Genomic DNA, 16,962 nt, shown 5'->3' with positions numbered 1-16,962 from the left:
CCACCATGCTTCTAGCAGCACTGCACACCTGTGATCAGGTACACACTTGTGCACACACACACACACACACACACACACACACACACACACACACACACACGGCTCCTACCCCAGAGTTGGAGTTTAAACTTTATGTATCATGTGTCAGCAGTACTCTGTTCTGTCCACTGAGGATGTTTACAGTACATGAGATTAGTTGAGATGATCAATGAGTAACAAACGTTTTGCCACCACGACAGTGCATGCTGAGCCAAGTGTGACTTCTCCCGTTAATCAATGGGTTTGCGTGACCTTTGTGTCTCTCGCTCTTTCTGTGTGTCTTAGGTGAGCGCGTACGGGTTCATGACCCCGGACTACAAGAACTACTCCGACCACTACTACGACAAGCAATTCCACGGGGTCGCCTTCTACGCCAACCATGACTTCCGCCTGGAAATGAAACTGTGGCAGGAACTTCACCAGGCAGGACTCCTGAATCTTTACATGCGCCAGTGAGACTTGTGACCTGGGAAACTGTTGCCATTGCAACCACCCGTGGGACTCCATGATTGGTGACGCCATGCACAAGGAATCGACAGCCGCGGTTCCGAGCTAAAAAACTGGAACACAAATGAGGCATAGAGATGACCTCTCATCTAGTAACAGAGTCAACGTTTTATTATTTATTTTTAAATTGTGAACATAAATTGTTCTTTTCCGAATACTGTGAAACGGGGGCAGCTACCAGAGAAGGCTGCCCCCGGAAGTCTGTCCACCCATCTGTGGCGTGCCTTACGGAGGAACCAGTGCGCTTGCTCTGCAAAGCCTTAAACCAAAACCCAACCATACCAAACCCACATCCAAACCAAACCAATCATACAGGTACAGGGTTTCCCACAGGAAATGTGTTATGTGTGTGGGGGGGGGGGGGGGTTGGTTTTTTTTTGCAGTATACAAATATTTTGCAGTATACAAATATTTCTAAATATTTGTGCAATTTTAACAAGGACTATTACAAACTATAGAACAAGTGCAAAAGAAAGTGCAAAGTGCAAAATGTGCAAATGTGATCAGTCACTACTTATGGCAGAGCTGACAACTAGCATCGCTACAAGCCATCTTCCTTGGCTTAAAAAAAAACATTTCTAGGGCCATTTGGTAATTGCACTGAGAATACAAGAGTACAGTATATACTTATACTGTTTTCATGCAGGCTGTCAGACTGTTGCCCTGCAGCCTGTTCTGCAAGTATGTCCTGATCTATACACCGAGAGTGAATGAAGTTTAGATTATTTTATAGTTTTGTGTAATATGGATGGAATTTGAGCGCTGAGCGCTTTTTAATTTAGCGGCCGGAGCGGCCGCTCTGTTCTCCTCCAATACCGCTCACACCACGATTCTGAGGCATGCCCAAACCCACCCAGAATTCATGTCTTCCTAATAAAACCAAGACCGTTAAATTTCAAAGATATTGGCCATAGTAGCCTAAGTTTGTGGATGGGGATGGAGTTAAAGAAAGAGCTAAATAATTTAGAAAGCATACTCGTAGCCACGGGTGGGCCTGGACGGGCCTAGGCCCGTCTATTTGTCAGTCTTGCCCGTCTGATTAGAGGGCTTGCCTTCGTTTAAGCTCACCATCTTAAAAAGATACGGAAGTCAACACTGCGCTGAGAGCAGGTGGCTGTTTACTCGGCTGATCCCTCGCTCAAATTCGCGTCAGGTCGCTCCGCTCAATGTCGCTCCCTGCTCCACTTCATCCTGCTCCAGTGAAATCACTCCATGCTTGCTTCAATTTAAAAACAGGGAGAAATAATCTACAAGACGAATTGTCACCTTAAACAGAAAACTTAAATCCCAAAGAACTAAGAGCAACGGCAATATATTTCACTCAGAACATTTATTTTAAAAGATAGTGCAACACCGATAGTGCAACAACAAACACGCTTGACAACGTTAATACACATAAGCCTAAAACTAAAGGGATCAGTGAGATTAATTGCCTAAAGAATACAGGCTTAGCATCCAAGTTTTACTTTAGCCTTCTACTTGATATGAAGCATATTCAAATTGCTCACGGTTTTCTTTGCTCTCCTTCGCACACTCTCATGTTTCCGCAAAATGTGTCCTCTTAGATTCCAAAATCAATCTTTACTCACTGATACTGTGTCACCACATGGTTATTCTTGCTCTACATTGTTAGTATCTAGTCGTTTGTAGGAATTGTACACTTATGACTTATCACTTTCTTTTCTAACAGTAGCGTAGCCAGAAATGTTCAAATGGGTGGGCACAGAAAAAACGGGTGGGCAAAGCGAATCTGATTGAACATAAGCATCAATTATGGGCATGTTATATTTCTGACATAATGCGTTCAATAAATTCCTCTTTTATCGCAGCTGACAAATTACGCAAAAAACATTATCAAGTGGAGCAAAACAATGCATGAATGTAGCTTCTGCGCGTCACATGAAACACAATTGAGAATATAGATTGACCATATTGGACAACTGCAAAGCCTTATCATAGGCATGTTACATTCATGACATGAAAAGTGAAACTTATAGAACGAAAATGACAAATTACGCGGTCGGCTAAACATTTTAAAACGTACGCAAAACTGATGAACCCAGCATCGGTGCGTCACATAAATTAAAACACATTGAAGCAACAACTTGACCCTTGGACAATCCTACCACAAAACCTTTCTATAGGCCTGCAACGTTTATGACATAAAAAGTGGAATATGAACGCATTTCATCACATCTGACAATTAAACGGAGCTGTGGCTGTTCGCGATTTAACTGATTCTTGAGAGCGAGGAGCGGTATATTAGCGTGGCTCAGCTCCGCTCACTAGCTCTGATTCGGAGGCATATCACTTATTCTTATTCTTATTATTTTCTTAATGCGTTCTGCGGAGAAGGGAGACTGGCGTTGGTCACGGTTTGGAATGAAAGGGAGAAAACAGGACAGAGTAACATGGTGGACTACTTTTTTTTTGACGATGTAGTTAAGGCGGCAGGCATGGTTTGCCAAGGCGGCCGCCTTGACTGCAAAGTGCTGCGGGAAACCCTGAGGTATGATGTGTCCTTTCCCCCCATACCAATGACAGGACAGGAGCAGATCCTCCAGAACACACACTCACACACATACCCACATATATACACACACACACACACACACTCACATACATACCCACATATACATACATACACACACACACACACACACACACTCACATACATACCCACATATACATACATACATACACACACACACACACACACTCACATACATACACACACAAACACACACTCACATACATACCCACATATACATACATACATACATACATACATACACACACACACACACACACACTCACATACATACACACACAAACACACACTCACATACATACACACACACACACACACTCACATACATACCCACACACTCACATACATACACACACACACACACACACACACTCACATACATACCCACACACTCACATACATACACACACACACACACACACACACACACACTCACATACATACCCACACACACACACACACACACTCACATACATACATACACACACACACACACACACTCACATACATACCCACACACACACTCACATACATACCCACATACACACACACACACTCACATACATACGCGCACACACACACGCACTCACATACATACGCACACACATACGCACGCACACACACATACACACACATGCGCACACACACACACGCACACACCACCTCTATTAAATCCTGTAAACACCCATTTACATTCACAGACTGCCAAAGTCAGACGGTGTAATTAGTTCATGAAATAAAGGCAAGACTGAACAGATCCTAGGATCTCATCACTGTTCCAGCTGTATCAAAAACAGTAAGGAGTCCTGCTTTCCTTAAATATCCTGCCCGACCTAAATACTCGGAGCACTGTCAGAGGCACTCCTATGTGACGTCCAGTCAGCCAGCCAGCCAGCGATCGAGGTGGCCAGAGGGTTCCCTGTGTAAGGGAAGACTCAATATAATTATAACTAGAGAAACAGTACTGAGAGACCTGGAGTTCCATGGAGAAGCACAACACTTCTACTCTGATGTTTTTATCTGTATAAGTTTTTTTGTGTTTATTTTTGGACTGTTTTTTTATTGTTTTTATTGCACATGGGAATGGTTAAGATGATATTTAATAATATAATATGTTGAAGGGATAATGTCAGATTTTAGTGCCTTTAAAAACGCTTGTCCATGATTATGGTGGCTGTGGTGACCGTGTATTACTGTGTATGGAGACGCAGTGAATAATCTGTTACACTACAGTACATCTCTTTGTAAAGGGATCTTTTGACTTCTGGAATTCTCCACACTGATTACATGATGTTATATAACCAGGTGTTCAATGATTGTGAAGCCAAGCTCTTCACAACACTTTCCCTTTGCTTTCCCCACATTGTACATGCTGCACCCATAGAAACCGATTCTGACTCGATGCCCATGTTAATCAGCTTTTATACAAATAATCATTCCTTTTCCACAGTAAGTCCATTTTTTGAAAACACATCCAAAACGTGTTGCATACAGAGACAGCAATGTTTCAAGCAGCATGTTTAATGGTTAAATCACATTAATCATATTCACTCTTTACAGACATACAAATCCAATGTGATTGTTTTATGATCTAATAACACTGAAGACCGAAATTGGTTTCAGTCTCTTTACATGGGAACAGACTCTTGAGCTGACAGATGTGGTTCGCTTGATAGCATCCTGTGCAATAATTAACTCAATGCCAATTGTCCAGTCAACGTACTTGTGCTTGTTGGCGCATGGAGTGCATTTAAGCTTGTGGTTGTGAATAGACACTTGGATATGAATGTCTAAATACTCCACAGAGGAGAGTTCAAAGAATCTTGGAAGCAAAGAGCTATTTACTTTTAGAAGAAGAATGTATACTTTTCTATATTTCTGTATTTTTGAATAAATAAAACCACTAAGAATGATGTAATACTGTCTAAATGTGGTTGTTGTCATCAGGGAGAATGAGAGTAAATGAGATGCACATTCAAGTGTGCTGTTACGACTGACCCCTCTAAATATCTGTGTTCCCCCCCTATGAGGATTTAATCGAAGTGTGTGTGTGTGGGGGGGTACTTATTTAAGAGCACACAGCCCCAAGACTGGAGCTATAACGGCTATAGGGTCAATCCTGGGCAGCCGTGGCCTACTGGTTAGCGCTTAGTCGGGATTAGTGTGTGCTTCACCTCACTGTGTGCTGAGAGAATTTCACTAATTCACGGGATAAATGCAGAGACCAAATTCCCGGGATCAAAAGAGTATATATACTTATACTACTATATAGGCTGATCTGGAGTCAGCTGCTAATGCTATTCTGGTGAGTACTGGTGGAAAATATGCTCCATATGTTCCATGTGGAAGGGTGTGAGGAGCAGCAGAAATAGCCTCATGGCTGGGTGTGACCACTCAAATAATTCTGTATCGGCTACACACACAAATAATACACTTGAGCATGCACACACACACACACACACATATTCAGTCACTAAAAACAAATATGTATGCTGCAATAGTAACTACTGAAGAAACCTGTGTCATTATCAACATGGAGTCAATGTTCCCACAAGGCCATTTGACATAACTGGACCCCACATTAAACAAACAAAACACACACACACACACAGCTGTATGGAAAAAATATTTCCACCATCTTCCACTTCTGCTCTTCCCATGTCCAGTCCCGTCCAGTTGTGTCCAAGACTCTACTTCCGGGGTTTCTTCTCCATTTTGACCATGTCGGAGAACTCTATAATGGAACACACACGTAACTGTCTGAGCGCACAGGGAACCTTGATGGTTGCCATGGCGGCTTATCTCAACTGTGCACATGCTAGCACACTGGTCATTCTGGTCTCACGCCACACCAGCCGATAACAGCCATATTAGACACAGAGAGGAACTGAATATGCGAGGACTGAATCAGAAGAAGGAATAGAGAGAAATGCAGGAATAGAAAAACAGAAATAGAAATGCAGAAATACACATACTGTACAGTAATTTTATATTTCAGTGATGGAGAAGCTGTCAATTTTTCTCTTTTTTTAGAGTAGGCTGTCACAAAATAAATCTCACTCTTTCTATCTTTACTTCTTTCTGTCTTTTTCTGTCTTTTCCTCTTTTCCCCCCCTCTGTTTTAAATCCAGATGCACTTGGTTTGTCTTGCTTTGCATCATGTAATTTGACTATGCAAATTGTACGACGAAGTATTAGGGCCACACATTAAGGAAAAAAATGTTTTTGCCATGACGAGATTAAACTCGCCATTTCGACATTAAACTCGACATTTCGAGAATAAAGTTGAAATGTAATGTCGACTTTAATCTCAATGTATCGACTTTAAAGTCTCCATGTCGACATTAAACTCGACATTTCGAGAATAAAGTTGAAATATCATGTCAACTTTAATCTCGACGTGTCGACATTAAACTCAACATTTTGAGAATAAAGTTAGTTTGGAGAGAGAACGACCGCTGAACGACGATTGAAAGGGAGGACGAATTAAACATTCCCGTTTTCGACATAGGCCTATATCATGTGAACAAAACATAAAACATTAACCTCCGTTGCTCAGCCAAATACTTTCCTGTAGGTCCTTATCACGGAGTTACAGGCGATAAATGCGATGGTCAAAAGTAGCCTAAACGTCATTAGCGGTTTATTTATTTATTGTAGGCCTATTATTAAAGTGTTTTTCATACAGCACTTCACGATGACGGCAATGAGTAGTTAACAGACAAGACGCAATCTATCTGAATATCTGCAATCTATCTGAAATAACACCTATTTGATTTGAAGCCCATTATTCATGTAACATATTGTGTGTTAGTGTAGGCTAGCTTAAACTGTGTATGCTATGTTTAAACTGTATTGCGAGTTTAATGTCAGCATGTCGACTTTAAAGTCGACACGTCGAGATTAAAGTAGATATATTTCAACTTTATTCTCGAAATGTCGAGTTGAATGTCGACATGGCGACTTTAAAGTCGACACGTCGAGATTAAAGTCGACATGACATCCCTGTGCAGTGCCGCTGCTGGCCATTTTGGTGCCCTAAGCAGAACTGCTTTGTGATGCCCCCCCCCCCCCCCCACCTTCAAAAAAACTATTTTTGTTTAAAATATGAATTTCTTAAGAAAAATACTACTATTAAAATATTACTAGTTTGAAGTACTAGTATAAATGGTACATTGTCACTTCAAGGGCATTGAGTTTACATAGACCTTTTTGCCAGCTCATTCAAATATAGACTATGGCTGATAAACAAACTCTAGCATTGTTTGTGCTACATTTATAGCACAATATTAACAATGATATGCATAATATTAAGTTGGTATAAACAGCCTTCATTGCTTTGGAAATGGAAGCATGCCATGACATGATGCTATCTAGACATTTTCTGTTTGCAATTAGAAGTGAATTATGAGCCTGGTAGCCTCCTAGCCTGTCTGAGTGGAATGCATTTCAATCGACATATCATGTGCTTCATGTAAATGCTTAGTTAAGGGAACGAATCATTGAAATCATAGTGAGTGCAGCCTATAGTGCCCTCTCGCAGTCAAGGCCGTAGCCAGGATAGAGATGAGCCGCTAGAAATGAATGAATTGATTCATTTCTGAATCAATTGAATTGAATAGCCTACCTTCTGACACGGTGAGTGTCACATATTTCCCTCTCTTCTCCTAACTCTTTGTCCTCTGTCTGATTTCTCTCTCCTGTCTCATGTGTTGTGTTTTTAAAAACAACAAGTCTATGTAACCAAATAATATAATTTGACAATAGGTTATGTTTGGGCCATATGCTTAGGCGAAATAATATCCATCCATCCATTAAATATCCCGTAGGAGTCGATTGCCGAGTAACACGCTCTGGAAATTCACAATTTCGTTGCCGTTTAAAAAAAAACATAGTCCAGTATTTCTTTCGAAATTGAAATGAAGTTGTATGCAACAGCAAACCCTACGGACTTTCCCCTAAAGATGCCAGCTGCAGCCGCAACATTTCCAGAAAGGTACTGGCTTGATGAAATTCATTCTGGACTCTCTATCCGACCACATAAAGACCTCGGGATACTTCGGTTTGGCTTTAGGGACCCTCTACTCACTACCACGTAAATGTAATGTTGTTTGGAACTGTAGAAGAGGTATAAAAATAGCGTTTTGTAGCAGCGAAATGACATGCCCTGGTCACTTCCAGGCTAACGAGTTTTGACTAAAAACGGTAAAATCGAATTTTCTCAAAACACATCCGAATGACATGATTTTGATGTCAACTCAACGTATGTACTCCCAATCATCCGTAAATTGATCTAAAGTGCATTTTACTCCGGATAATTCCTTTAATAAATGAAACGAAACTTAAAGAAAGAAATACCGGTGTCCTCTATGGTAATTACGGCCATGTGACTACAACTAGGCTACGCATAAATTAAACGGAACTTGAAGAAAGAAATACCGAGGACATTATCTCGGTGTCCTCTATGGTAGGCTACGGCCATGCTCGCAGTTTATAAATGGTCAGTAGTGGGAACTGGATATCTCCGAAATCTCCTCTAGCCTTCCTTGTTGCCTTCATGATTTACTTTAAAAACTTTCTTATATCAAGAAGGAGATATAAATTATTAACAATGTCAAGGTAGCTGGAACCTGCCACTTTCTGGCAAGCACACATACCAAATCCAGTGTTACTAGAAGTAGGCCTAAAATGTTTTTTACTTGTCGGTTGTTGACGGTAGATGCAGTTCTGCATTATTCCCGCTATCTAAGATCATATGTACTGTAGGATATATTCTGAGTTAAAGGTTATCTGTGCTGTGCTGTGATGAAATACATTAAACGCCACATGAGTGCCTCACTATGTTAGCAATAAAAATATAGTTGTGTTTTGATTAGAATTTCTGAGTTTACTACATGTTAACTGTAATCATGTTTCCATTAAATACATTAATAAACTATAGTATGGCTTCTTTAATGCTCAAACATGTATAGAGAACACTTTTATTTGGTTTTAGTGATTACTTTTGAAATCAACCCAATTTAGGGGAAAATAAGCAAAATAAATCGCTATTTTATGTTAAAATGCTGATTATGTGGCTTAGAACTCAGAATTGAGCTTGGTAAACAAAATATTCAGAATCAGCACCCCTTAAATTAGGCAAGAAGGGTGGTTTACCAACTTTTCCTCAAATTTGCCATCAGAAGTTCTCTTCTGTGAAGCTGCTCTCCCTCTAACATATTGTTGCTGTATTTTGACATTGTAAACGTTCGGAAGAATGAAAAGCAGCTTAAAGGAACCATATGTAAGATTGTGTCCAAAACTGGTACTGCAATCACTTTCAAATTACTGTAGAGAGGTGTATCCCCTCCCCCTCCCCCCTGACTCGAGGTTGCCAACCCGGATGCCGAAACACTACTGACTTTGTGATTAGTAGATAGGTGGAGGGTGGCGCAACAGGCCAAAACACAGAAGGACATGACGAAACACAACATCAACATCAGTTGAGGGCTGCAATATCCTGGCCGGACTACTGTTGTCAGTGATATAAGTATTTGAAATGAACATGATTTCTTAATGTCTAGTGACATATTAGGGCCATTTTATGATTAATTGAAATACATTTCTTACATACGGTTCCTTTAAAGTTAAGCTGCGGTATATTTATTGGCAAAATGTTGGTGCCCCCGACGCCCCTTGGTGACCTACGCACAGTGCGTGATGCGCGTGGTGGTAGCGGCGGCACTGCCCCTGTGCCTTTAACAGGGGATATAGCTGTAGTCATGTTGCTGCATTGCTAATTGATTGCTTTTTCATATCATGTGCCAAGATTGATCCCATTGTCTTGAATGCATGCAAAACACTAAATTATTGTAACAGGGCTGTGCCTGTTACTTCCTGTAACTGGGCATGCTGGGAGTGGGTTATGTTGTTTATGTTAATGTCTTTTAACTGTTGTTTGGGAATGTTTCATGTACGGGGATGTTATTGTGTACATGTCGCATTCATAATGTTGAGGTGGATGAGTTAATTCACGTTGTTATGAGTTTGCCACCATTGTTATGGAAACTGGGGCAGAGATACCCCTTGCTGTTAGCATTGTGCTTCGTTATCTGTGAAAATAAACCTGATCTTGCTTGAGCGTCAAATAAATCTTGACTGAGCAATACAGAACGATTCCTGGTTTTTGTCACATTGGTGTCAGAAGTCAACATGGATCCCGCCTTTTTTTTCAACGAGTGGTTGACGAGCGAGCTGGAGCGGAAGCAAGATCTTTCAGCGGAGGTGATGGCTATCGAGGATACTGCGCTTCGCCTGGAGATCGCAGGGTACTGCCGTTTGCCAGATGGAAGGAGGGCTGCACGGGCTGCCAGGAGAAAGCGGGATCGGCTTGCCGGAGAAGATGGATCGCCAGCGCGAGTTCGGGAGAGAGGAACACCGACAGCGGCTGTCGACACTTCTGCTTCAGCCGCGCAGAGGAGCCATGGGGGCGGAGCAGCGGCAGCGGATGTCCATTCACTCGGAGCCGCAGCGAGCAGCGAGCGAGATGTGGACTACGGCAGCGAGGTGTTGGAGCAGCGCCACCAGATGGAGGGAGGTACACAAAACACCGTCGAGGGATTGAATAGCAGTGTTAAGCCTGTGCAACAGCAAGAAGTGATCATTGGCTTACAGCAACAAATTGCAGACATGGGGCAGGCTCTGTCACAGTTAATGAACTCTTTAAATACTGTGTCACCAGACGGGAGCAGTTAGCTGTGGTACTCGCCATCCGACACTTCCACCCATACCTGTATGGTAGGCATTTCTTGTTGAGGACAGACCATGCTGCCCTCTGCTGGCTGCTCAGTTTCAAGGAACCGGAAGGCCAGGTGGCCAGATGGATAGAAATCCTCCAGGGGTACGACTTCCAAATTGAACACAGAGCAGGACCTATGTGTAACGGGTGAAGCTCTGGCCTGCCCGACTACTCTGCGTTGTGTTGTGCACAATGTGAAGCTGGACACAGGACACTCAAGGACCACTGACAGGTTTATTCGTTCCACTGGTTCACACAAACTGCATCTGGTGTATAATGAAACATAAAGGAGCAGAGCACACGCACGTTCATCCATAAAATGCCTCTCTCAGTCAAGTTTAGCGGTAACTGACCTACTGAACGAATATACAGATAACCAGTGATAGTATGGGAGTACAGTACACCTTATGAACACGTACCTGGTGTATAATGAAACATAAAGGAGCAGAGCACACGCACGTTCATCCATAAAATGCCTAACACAAAAGAAAACCAACTTAATCATGCAATACACAAGACGATGAAATGGCGGCATTATATACACAATGAAAACTTCTGGACTAGCTCGCTCTCCCCCCAAAGTGTCTCAATATTAACTCCCAACTGAAATATACGGACATAAATCCGCACAGATACACCTATACACTCTAATGGATTAAAGTTCCTGTCTGTAAGTCCATAATAACATAAATAAATCACACTTTCATTCGAACAGTATTAATACGTACCTCTCTCAGTCAAGTTTAGCGGTAACTGACGAGAGAACGGGAATCAACACAAGAAAGCTTATCTGGCTTTCACAATAAAAGTCCCCAAATAAAAATACATAGTAAATGATAGTACAACGAATAATACACTCTGTTGAAGGGTTTTGGTGAGATTTCAACCTCCAAAATAAAATACAATATTAACCTGGTTACATATGCATGGTAATGCGGACGCGTTATCAAGACGCCCATGTGCAGAAGGAAGTTGCAGGCACTGTTCCAGGTTGGAGGAGAGGGCGCAAAGCAAGGCACTGGTGACTCAAGTTAGGGGACCACAACCCAGGTCGCCGCTGACGGAGCTATCAGTCGACGAGCTCAGAGACCACCAGAGGGCTGACCCAGACCTCGGTCCACTCCTCATGTGGAAGCAGGAGGGCACGAAACCTGGGCGAGAGAAATGTGCCCCATTCTCTCCTGCCATTAAAGGGCTGCTGGCACAGTGGGAGTCCATGAGTCTACAGGAGGGTGTGCTGTACCGGAACTGGCAGGCCCCCAGAGGTCAAGTGAGATGGCAGCTGGTGGCACCTAAGTCATTACGGGAGAACGTGCTGAAGGCAGTGCATGGAGCACCTGGAGCTGGGCACTTCGGCTTCTACAAGACCTTGCGCAAGCTTCAGGAGAAGTTTTACTGGGGCCGACACCACAAGGATGTAGAGATTTTCTGCCGTAAGTGCGACGAATGTGTGGCCAAGAAGGGACCTGCCGGGCAATCCCATGCTCCCCTCCAGCAATATCAGGTGGGCTCCCCGATGGAGAGAGTTGGAGTGGACATAATGGGGCCCTTTCCGCTGTCCAACAGAGGGAACCGATTTGTGCTGGTGGCCATGGATTACTTTTCTAAGTGGCCGGAGGCCTACGCGGTTCCGGATCAAGAGACCTCCACCATCCTCGATTGCCTCTTGGGGGGTATGTTTAGCAGATTCGGCATTCCCTTAGAGCTCCATAGCGACCAAGGCCGCAACTTTGAGTCGCGCCTCTTTGCTGCACTCTGTGACCGCCTGGGGATCAAAAAGACCAGGACAACGCCCCTGCATCCTCAAAGTGACGGGCTGGTAGAGAGGTTTAATCGGACACTGGCCACCCAGTTAGCGATACTCACCTCGGAGGATCAGCGTGATTGGGATGAGCAGTTACCCTTAATCCTGTTCTCCTATAGGTCCGCAGTGCAGGAGTCCACCATGTGCACCCCAGCTCAGCTCATGATGGGGAGAGAGTTGAGAACCCCTGCAGACCTGGTATACGGGCGACCTCCCGAGGAAAGGGCCCCGTTGGCCCCAGGGCTCGACTACCTCCACCGGCTGCAGGAACACATGGATACCGTCCACGCCATAGCCCGGGAAAACTTAGCCCAGGCTGGATTCCGGCAGAAGAAGGCCTACGACGCTTACGGCAAGGGGCGGGAGTTCCAGGAGGGCGAGCGGGTGTGGGTGTTCAACCCCCGTAGGAAAAAGGGCCGTTGCCCGAAACTGGATAGCGCCTGGGAGGGGCCATGTCTGATACTGAGGAGAATCTCAGAGGTAGTGTACAAAGTCAAGCTGAGGACAAGACAGCGAGTAGTGGTGCTGCATAGGGACCGGCTGGCCCCTTATGTAGGCCGAACTGAGATTGCCGACAGCAACGAATGCGGATTGACAACCGGGGAAACACACCCAGACGTGCCACAAAATAGTGCTGGGAATGAGCAAGAGGAGCACTATTGGGGGTCTGAAACTGAAAATGAGCTTGCCCCCCCTACAGGTGACCCTGTAGAAACTCAAATTGAGCCAGCTCCCCTAGAGCAGAGAACTAGAGGGAGGCATAGGCAGTGGCCTCAGCACCTGAGGGATTTTGTGTGTAAGTTTTAAGCCATGTCTTTCTCTTCTTAGAGGGGGGCAGTGTAACAGGGCTGTGCCTGTTACTTCCTGTAACTGGGCATGCTGGGAGTGGGTTATGTTGTTTATGTTAATGTCTTTAAACTGTTGTTTGGGAATGTTTAATGTACGGGGATGTTATTGTGTACATGTCGCATTCATAATGTTGAGGTGGATGAGTTAATTCACGTTGTTATGAGTTTGCCACCATTGTTATGGAAACTGGGGCAGAGATATCCCTTACTGTTAGCATTGTGCTTCGTTATCTGTGAAAATAAACCTGATCTTGCTTGAATGATTCCTGGTTTTTGTCACATTATGTTTATGATTGTGTTCAGGGGCGTCACTAGACCTTATTCACTGGGGCACGTGCCTTAGTGAAAGTCTCCAGTGCCCCAGTACAACTCCAGCGCTGCTCTCGCTGAAAATGGCATTCATGAGCGCATCTCCGTACCTGCTTTAGTCATGACTTGAGCCTGTCACTTACCAGCCAATAAAAAAAACAAGGGGAAAAAGAAAGCGGCCATGATAGCCAATCAGGAAATAGCACCTCTGTAGCTGGGTAAGATTGAACGCAACAACCAATGAAAATTGTTCACCTGATTCTTCCGAGTATTTCGTCCGCTGGAGCTCATCATATCACTTTAAGCACAAAGTAAGTCGTCCCCTGTTTTAATGTTACAACAAATTCACAACTTGTTTGACAGAAAAAAATGACAAGTTGATCGCTGTTAGAGAATGTTGCCCACATAATTAGCATCTGTTTTTCAATTATTAGCGTCGTAGCCTACATTTAGCAACAGTTTACCAGCTTGTGCTCTCTCCCACACACACAGACTCACACCATGCGTAGGCTGCATGCACACATGCGGACAATTAATAATGATTTATATGTATACTGGAGAGACAGTCCTGTAAAAGTAGCCTATACTGTTTGTGAAGCTGTCCTACTGTAAAACTAAACATAGCCTGATAAACTGTTCAGAGATGGACATCAGACAATTCTTCCTGAACAGAGGCAGAGGGAAAGGAACAGTGAGGAGAGATGAGGAGGACGAGGGAGGTATGATAATTGTCCCTATTAAAGGTAACATTTATGCTGGTAATAGCCAGTGCTGTGATTTGATCAATGGTTTAATGGTAAACTTAAATAAGTTTGCTGCATTTGTAAATGTAGCCTATAATAATCTACACAGAATCAGAGTACACAGAATCAGACTATGATTCTGTGTAGATTATTAGGCTACATTTGCAAATTATCACCAAAAGTCAGTATGAAGGCTTTAGTAGGCTATTTAAGCTACAACGAACTGCAGTATTGCCAGGATGACTACAGGACCCTTGCCTGGGAGGGAAGTATATCTCAAATTTGACTAAAAATAAGCTTCTCTTGTCTATGAAAGCCTAATAAATTCATGCAGTGAGTATACAGTAGGCCAACTTATGCCTATGTGTTTGGATGTTGCTGGATAGTGGCTGCTACAACAATTGAGGGAGAGAATGCTGGAGGAGGAGAAGGAGGAGGAGAAGAAGGAGGAGGAGGAGAAGAGAGGGGAGAAAGAGCACAGGCTGGGCAGTCCAGTACCAGGCAGGAGAAGGAGGAGAGAGACAGGCAAGAAATGGATGTCACACCCATGGATGTCACACCCAATCGACCCTATGGACGTAAAATCCCACCTAGATATTTCACCCCTGGGTCTAAAATCCAACATTGAAGTCCTACAATGGGATAGTTTAGGATGGTTTCTGCCAAACAAAACATACTAGGAAATTTAAAATCCTGTGTTTTCCCGTCAGATTGTAATGAGTGGCTGATGAACGCAGCAACACAGTTAAGTGGCGTCCTCTAGTGGCGTTAACACATAAGTGTACCGGTCACCTTTGAAATCAATGCGCCCGTCACCATCCGTGTCGGCAACGTGGATCAAGGCTTCAGCCTCCTCGTCTGTCAGAGGTACAAGGGGCACGATGTTGGGCACGGTGTTGGGCACGGACGACAGAATGTACCTGAGTGTGAGTTTGAAAATGCAAATCGAAAAAGTTAATAGATCTGTGCTGTTTAAACGTAGGCATACACTGTCTACTAAATATCATCATCGCCATCACATTTATATAATTTCTCTTTCCTTTTTTTCAACAAATAATTGTATTTAATTTCGTTAATATTTATCGTTGATGACCCAACAAGCTTTTATCAATACTGTGAAAAAAATATACACTGTAACCAGTATGTCTGACATGATGAAGCTTTGACAATTAACCATGATTTTCAGCAACAATTTGGTCTTAAAACGTACTTCATTTCATTCCACTCGATGTAGCCACTGCCGTCTTTGTCCAACATCTTGAAGGCCGACCTGATGGACTCTTCCTGCTGCTCAGAAGTACTGAATTCCCTCATGTACTCCAGAAACCTGTTGTAGTTGAAGTTCCCTAGACAGTAAAACGTTAAATGTTTCTGGTAAAAGACAGTGGAACCCAGTCAGTGTTCTGCTTTTGTGCTTTTGTGCCATTTAATTGGACCAAATTGAAATCGGAGTTAACAAACCTCCAGCAACATTTTGTTGTTGTATTGTAATTGGCTAGATTTAAACAGCACGTTTAAATATATGAACTGAAGTTATAAGTGTAGACCTAAAAGGCATAAGTATAAGTATATATATAGGCTACTTTTTTGATCCCGTGAGGGAAATTTGGTCTCTGCATTTTAACCCAATCGGTGAATTAGTGAAACACAAACAGCACACAGTGAACACACAGTGAGGTGAAGCACACTAATCCCGGCGCAGTGAGCTGCCTGCTTCAACGGCGGCGCTCGGGGAGCAGTGAGGGGTATAGGTGCCTTGCTCAAGGGCACTTCAGCCGCGGCCCACTGGTCGGGGCTCGAACCGGCAACCCTCCGGTTACAAGTCCAGAGTGCTAACCAGTGGGCCACGGCTGATAAAACCAGATAAAACCAAATAAAACCAAATCTAACACATCTCCAACTTTACTGATGAGTCTGTTGCTCAGCCTAAGCAACAATGCCATGCAAATGTTAATTTTATACATATAATAACACTAATGATAAGAATTGTTATTTACAATATTTCATAAATGCTCATGATGCACTGTGCACTGACCTTGCATTCTCACCTCACGTGGGATGCGCTCGATGTCCTGGTCACTAAGTGACGTACCCATGGCCAGGGCCACCTTCTTCACCTGTGCAGTGAAATCATCCGCCATGATGTTCCTTCTCTCCACTGCCGCAGAGACCAGGAGAAGAACACAGGTTAGACTCTGCCCCAGTGTAACAGGTGGGGGAAAGAACATCATAACATTCTCTCTTCATAACATCAGAAGTGCAATGGCAAACATTTATGGACTTTTGAAAGACATCTACATGCAATTGGATTTTTTTTTTCTAGCCACAGGTACTACACAGTAACTCAGTTCAAATGATACAGAAATCAGTTAATCTAGCCCCAG

General features: G+C 43.4%; 2 protein-coding genes across 3 annotated transcripts in view; one reads left to right on the top strand and one right to left on the bottom strand.

The window, feature by feature from the left end:
- The window catches only part of st6galnac (ST6 (alpha-N-acetyl-neuraminyl-2,3-beta-galactosyl-1,3)-N-acetylgalactosaminide alpha-2,6-sialyltransferase), a 32,318-nt gene extending 27,303 nt beyond the window's left edge, over positions 1-5,015 (top strand). For both annotated transcript variants that reach the window (XM_076298054.1, XM_076298055.1), the window contains exons 9-10: positions 1-38; positions 325-5,015. The exon at positions 1-38 is cut by the window's left edge and continues 62 nt beyond it. In XM_076298054.1, the coding sequence (XP_076154169.1) occupies positions 1-38; positions 325-495 (209 nt within the window). In that variant the 3' untranslated portion in view covers positions 496-5,015. The remainder of the gene's footprint in view (positions 39-324) is intronic.
- A 772-nt stretch (positions 5,016-5,787) lies between these two features.
- On the bottom strand, positions 5,788-16,719 carry LOC143138636 (parvalbumin-like EF-hand-containing protein). Its single transcript, XM_076299061.1, has 4 exons — positions 16,614-16,719; positions 15,789-15,924; positions 15,371-15,498; positions 5,788-5,831 (listed from the first exon to the last, which is right to left on the bottom strand). The coding sequence occupies exons 1-4, from the start codon at positions 16,717-16,719 to the stop codon at positions 5,788-5,790; spliced, it is 414 nt and encodes a 137-aa protein (XP_076155176.1).
- Between the last annotated feature and the right edge of the window lie 243 nt (positions 16,720-16,962).

The sequence above is a fragment of the Alosa pseudoharengus genome, unplaced genomic scaffold, assembly GCF_046254945.1.
Source record: "Alosa pseudoharengus isolate Yale_2024_CS ecotype anadromous, Long Island Sound unplaced genomic scaffold, YU_APseudo_1.1 YU_APseudo_1.1_scf_21, whole genome shotgun sequence".
Lineage (NCBI taxonomy): Eukaryota > Metazoa > Chordata > Actinopteri > Clupeiformes > Clupeidae > Alosa > Alosa pseudoharengus.
The sequence above is the reverse complement of the archived record's forward strand: the minus strand, read 5'-3'. Positions and strand labels throughout refer to the sequence as shown.

What these genes read in the sequence shown, in the direction of transcription:
- LOC143138636 (XM_076299061.1), bottom strand. Translation starts at nt 16,719, where the DNA reads ATGGCGGATGATTTCACTGCACAGGTGAAGAAGGTGGCCCTGGCCATG. An exon ending in ATCGAGTGGAATGAAATGAA is followed by an intron (nt 15,499 to 15,788) that starts GTACGTTTTAAG and finishes ACTCACACTCAG; the next exon opens with GTACATTCTGTCGTCCGTGC. An exon ending in CGGGCGCATTGATTTCAAAG is followed by an intron (nt 5,832 to 15,370) that starts GTGACCGGTACA and finishes GTTCCATTATAG; the next exon opens with AGTTCTCCGACATGGTCAAA.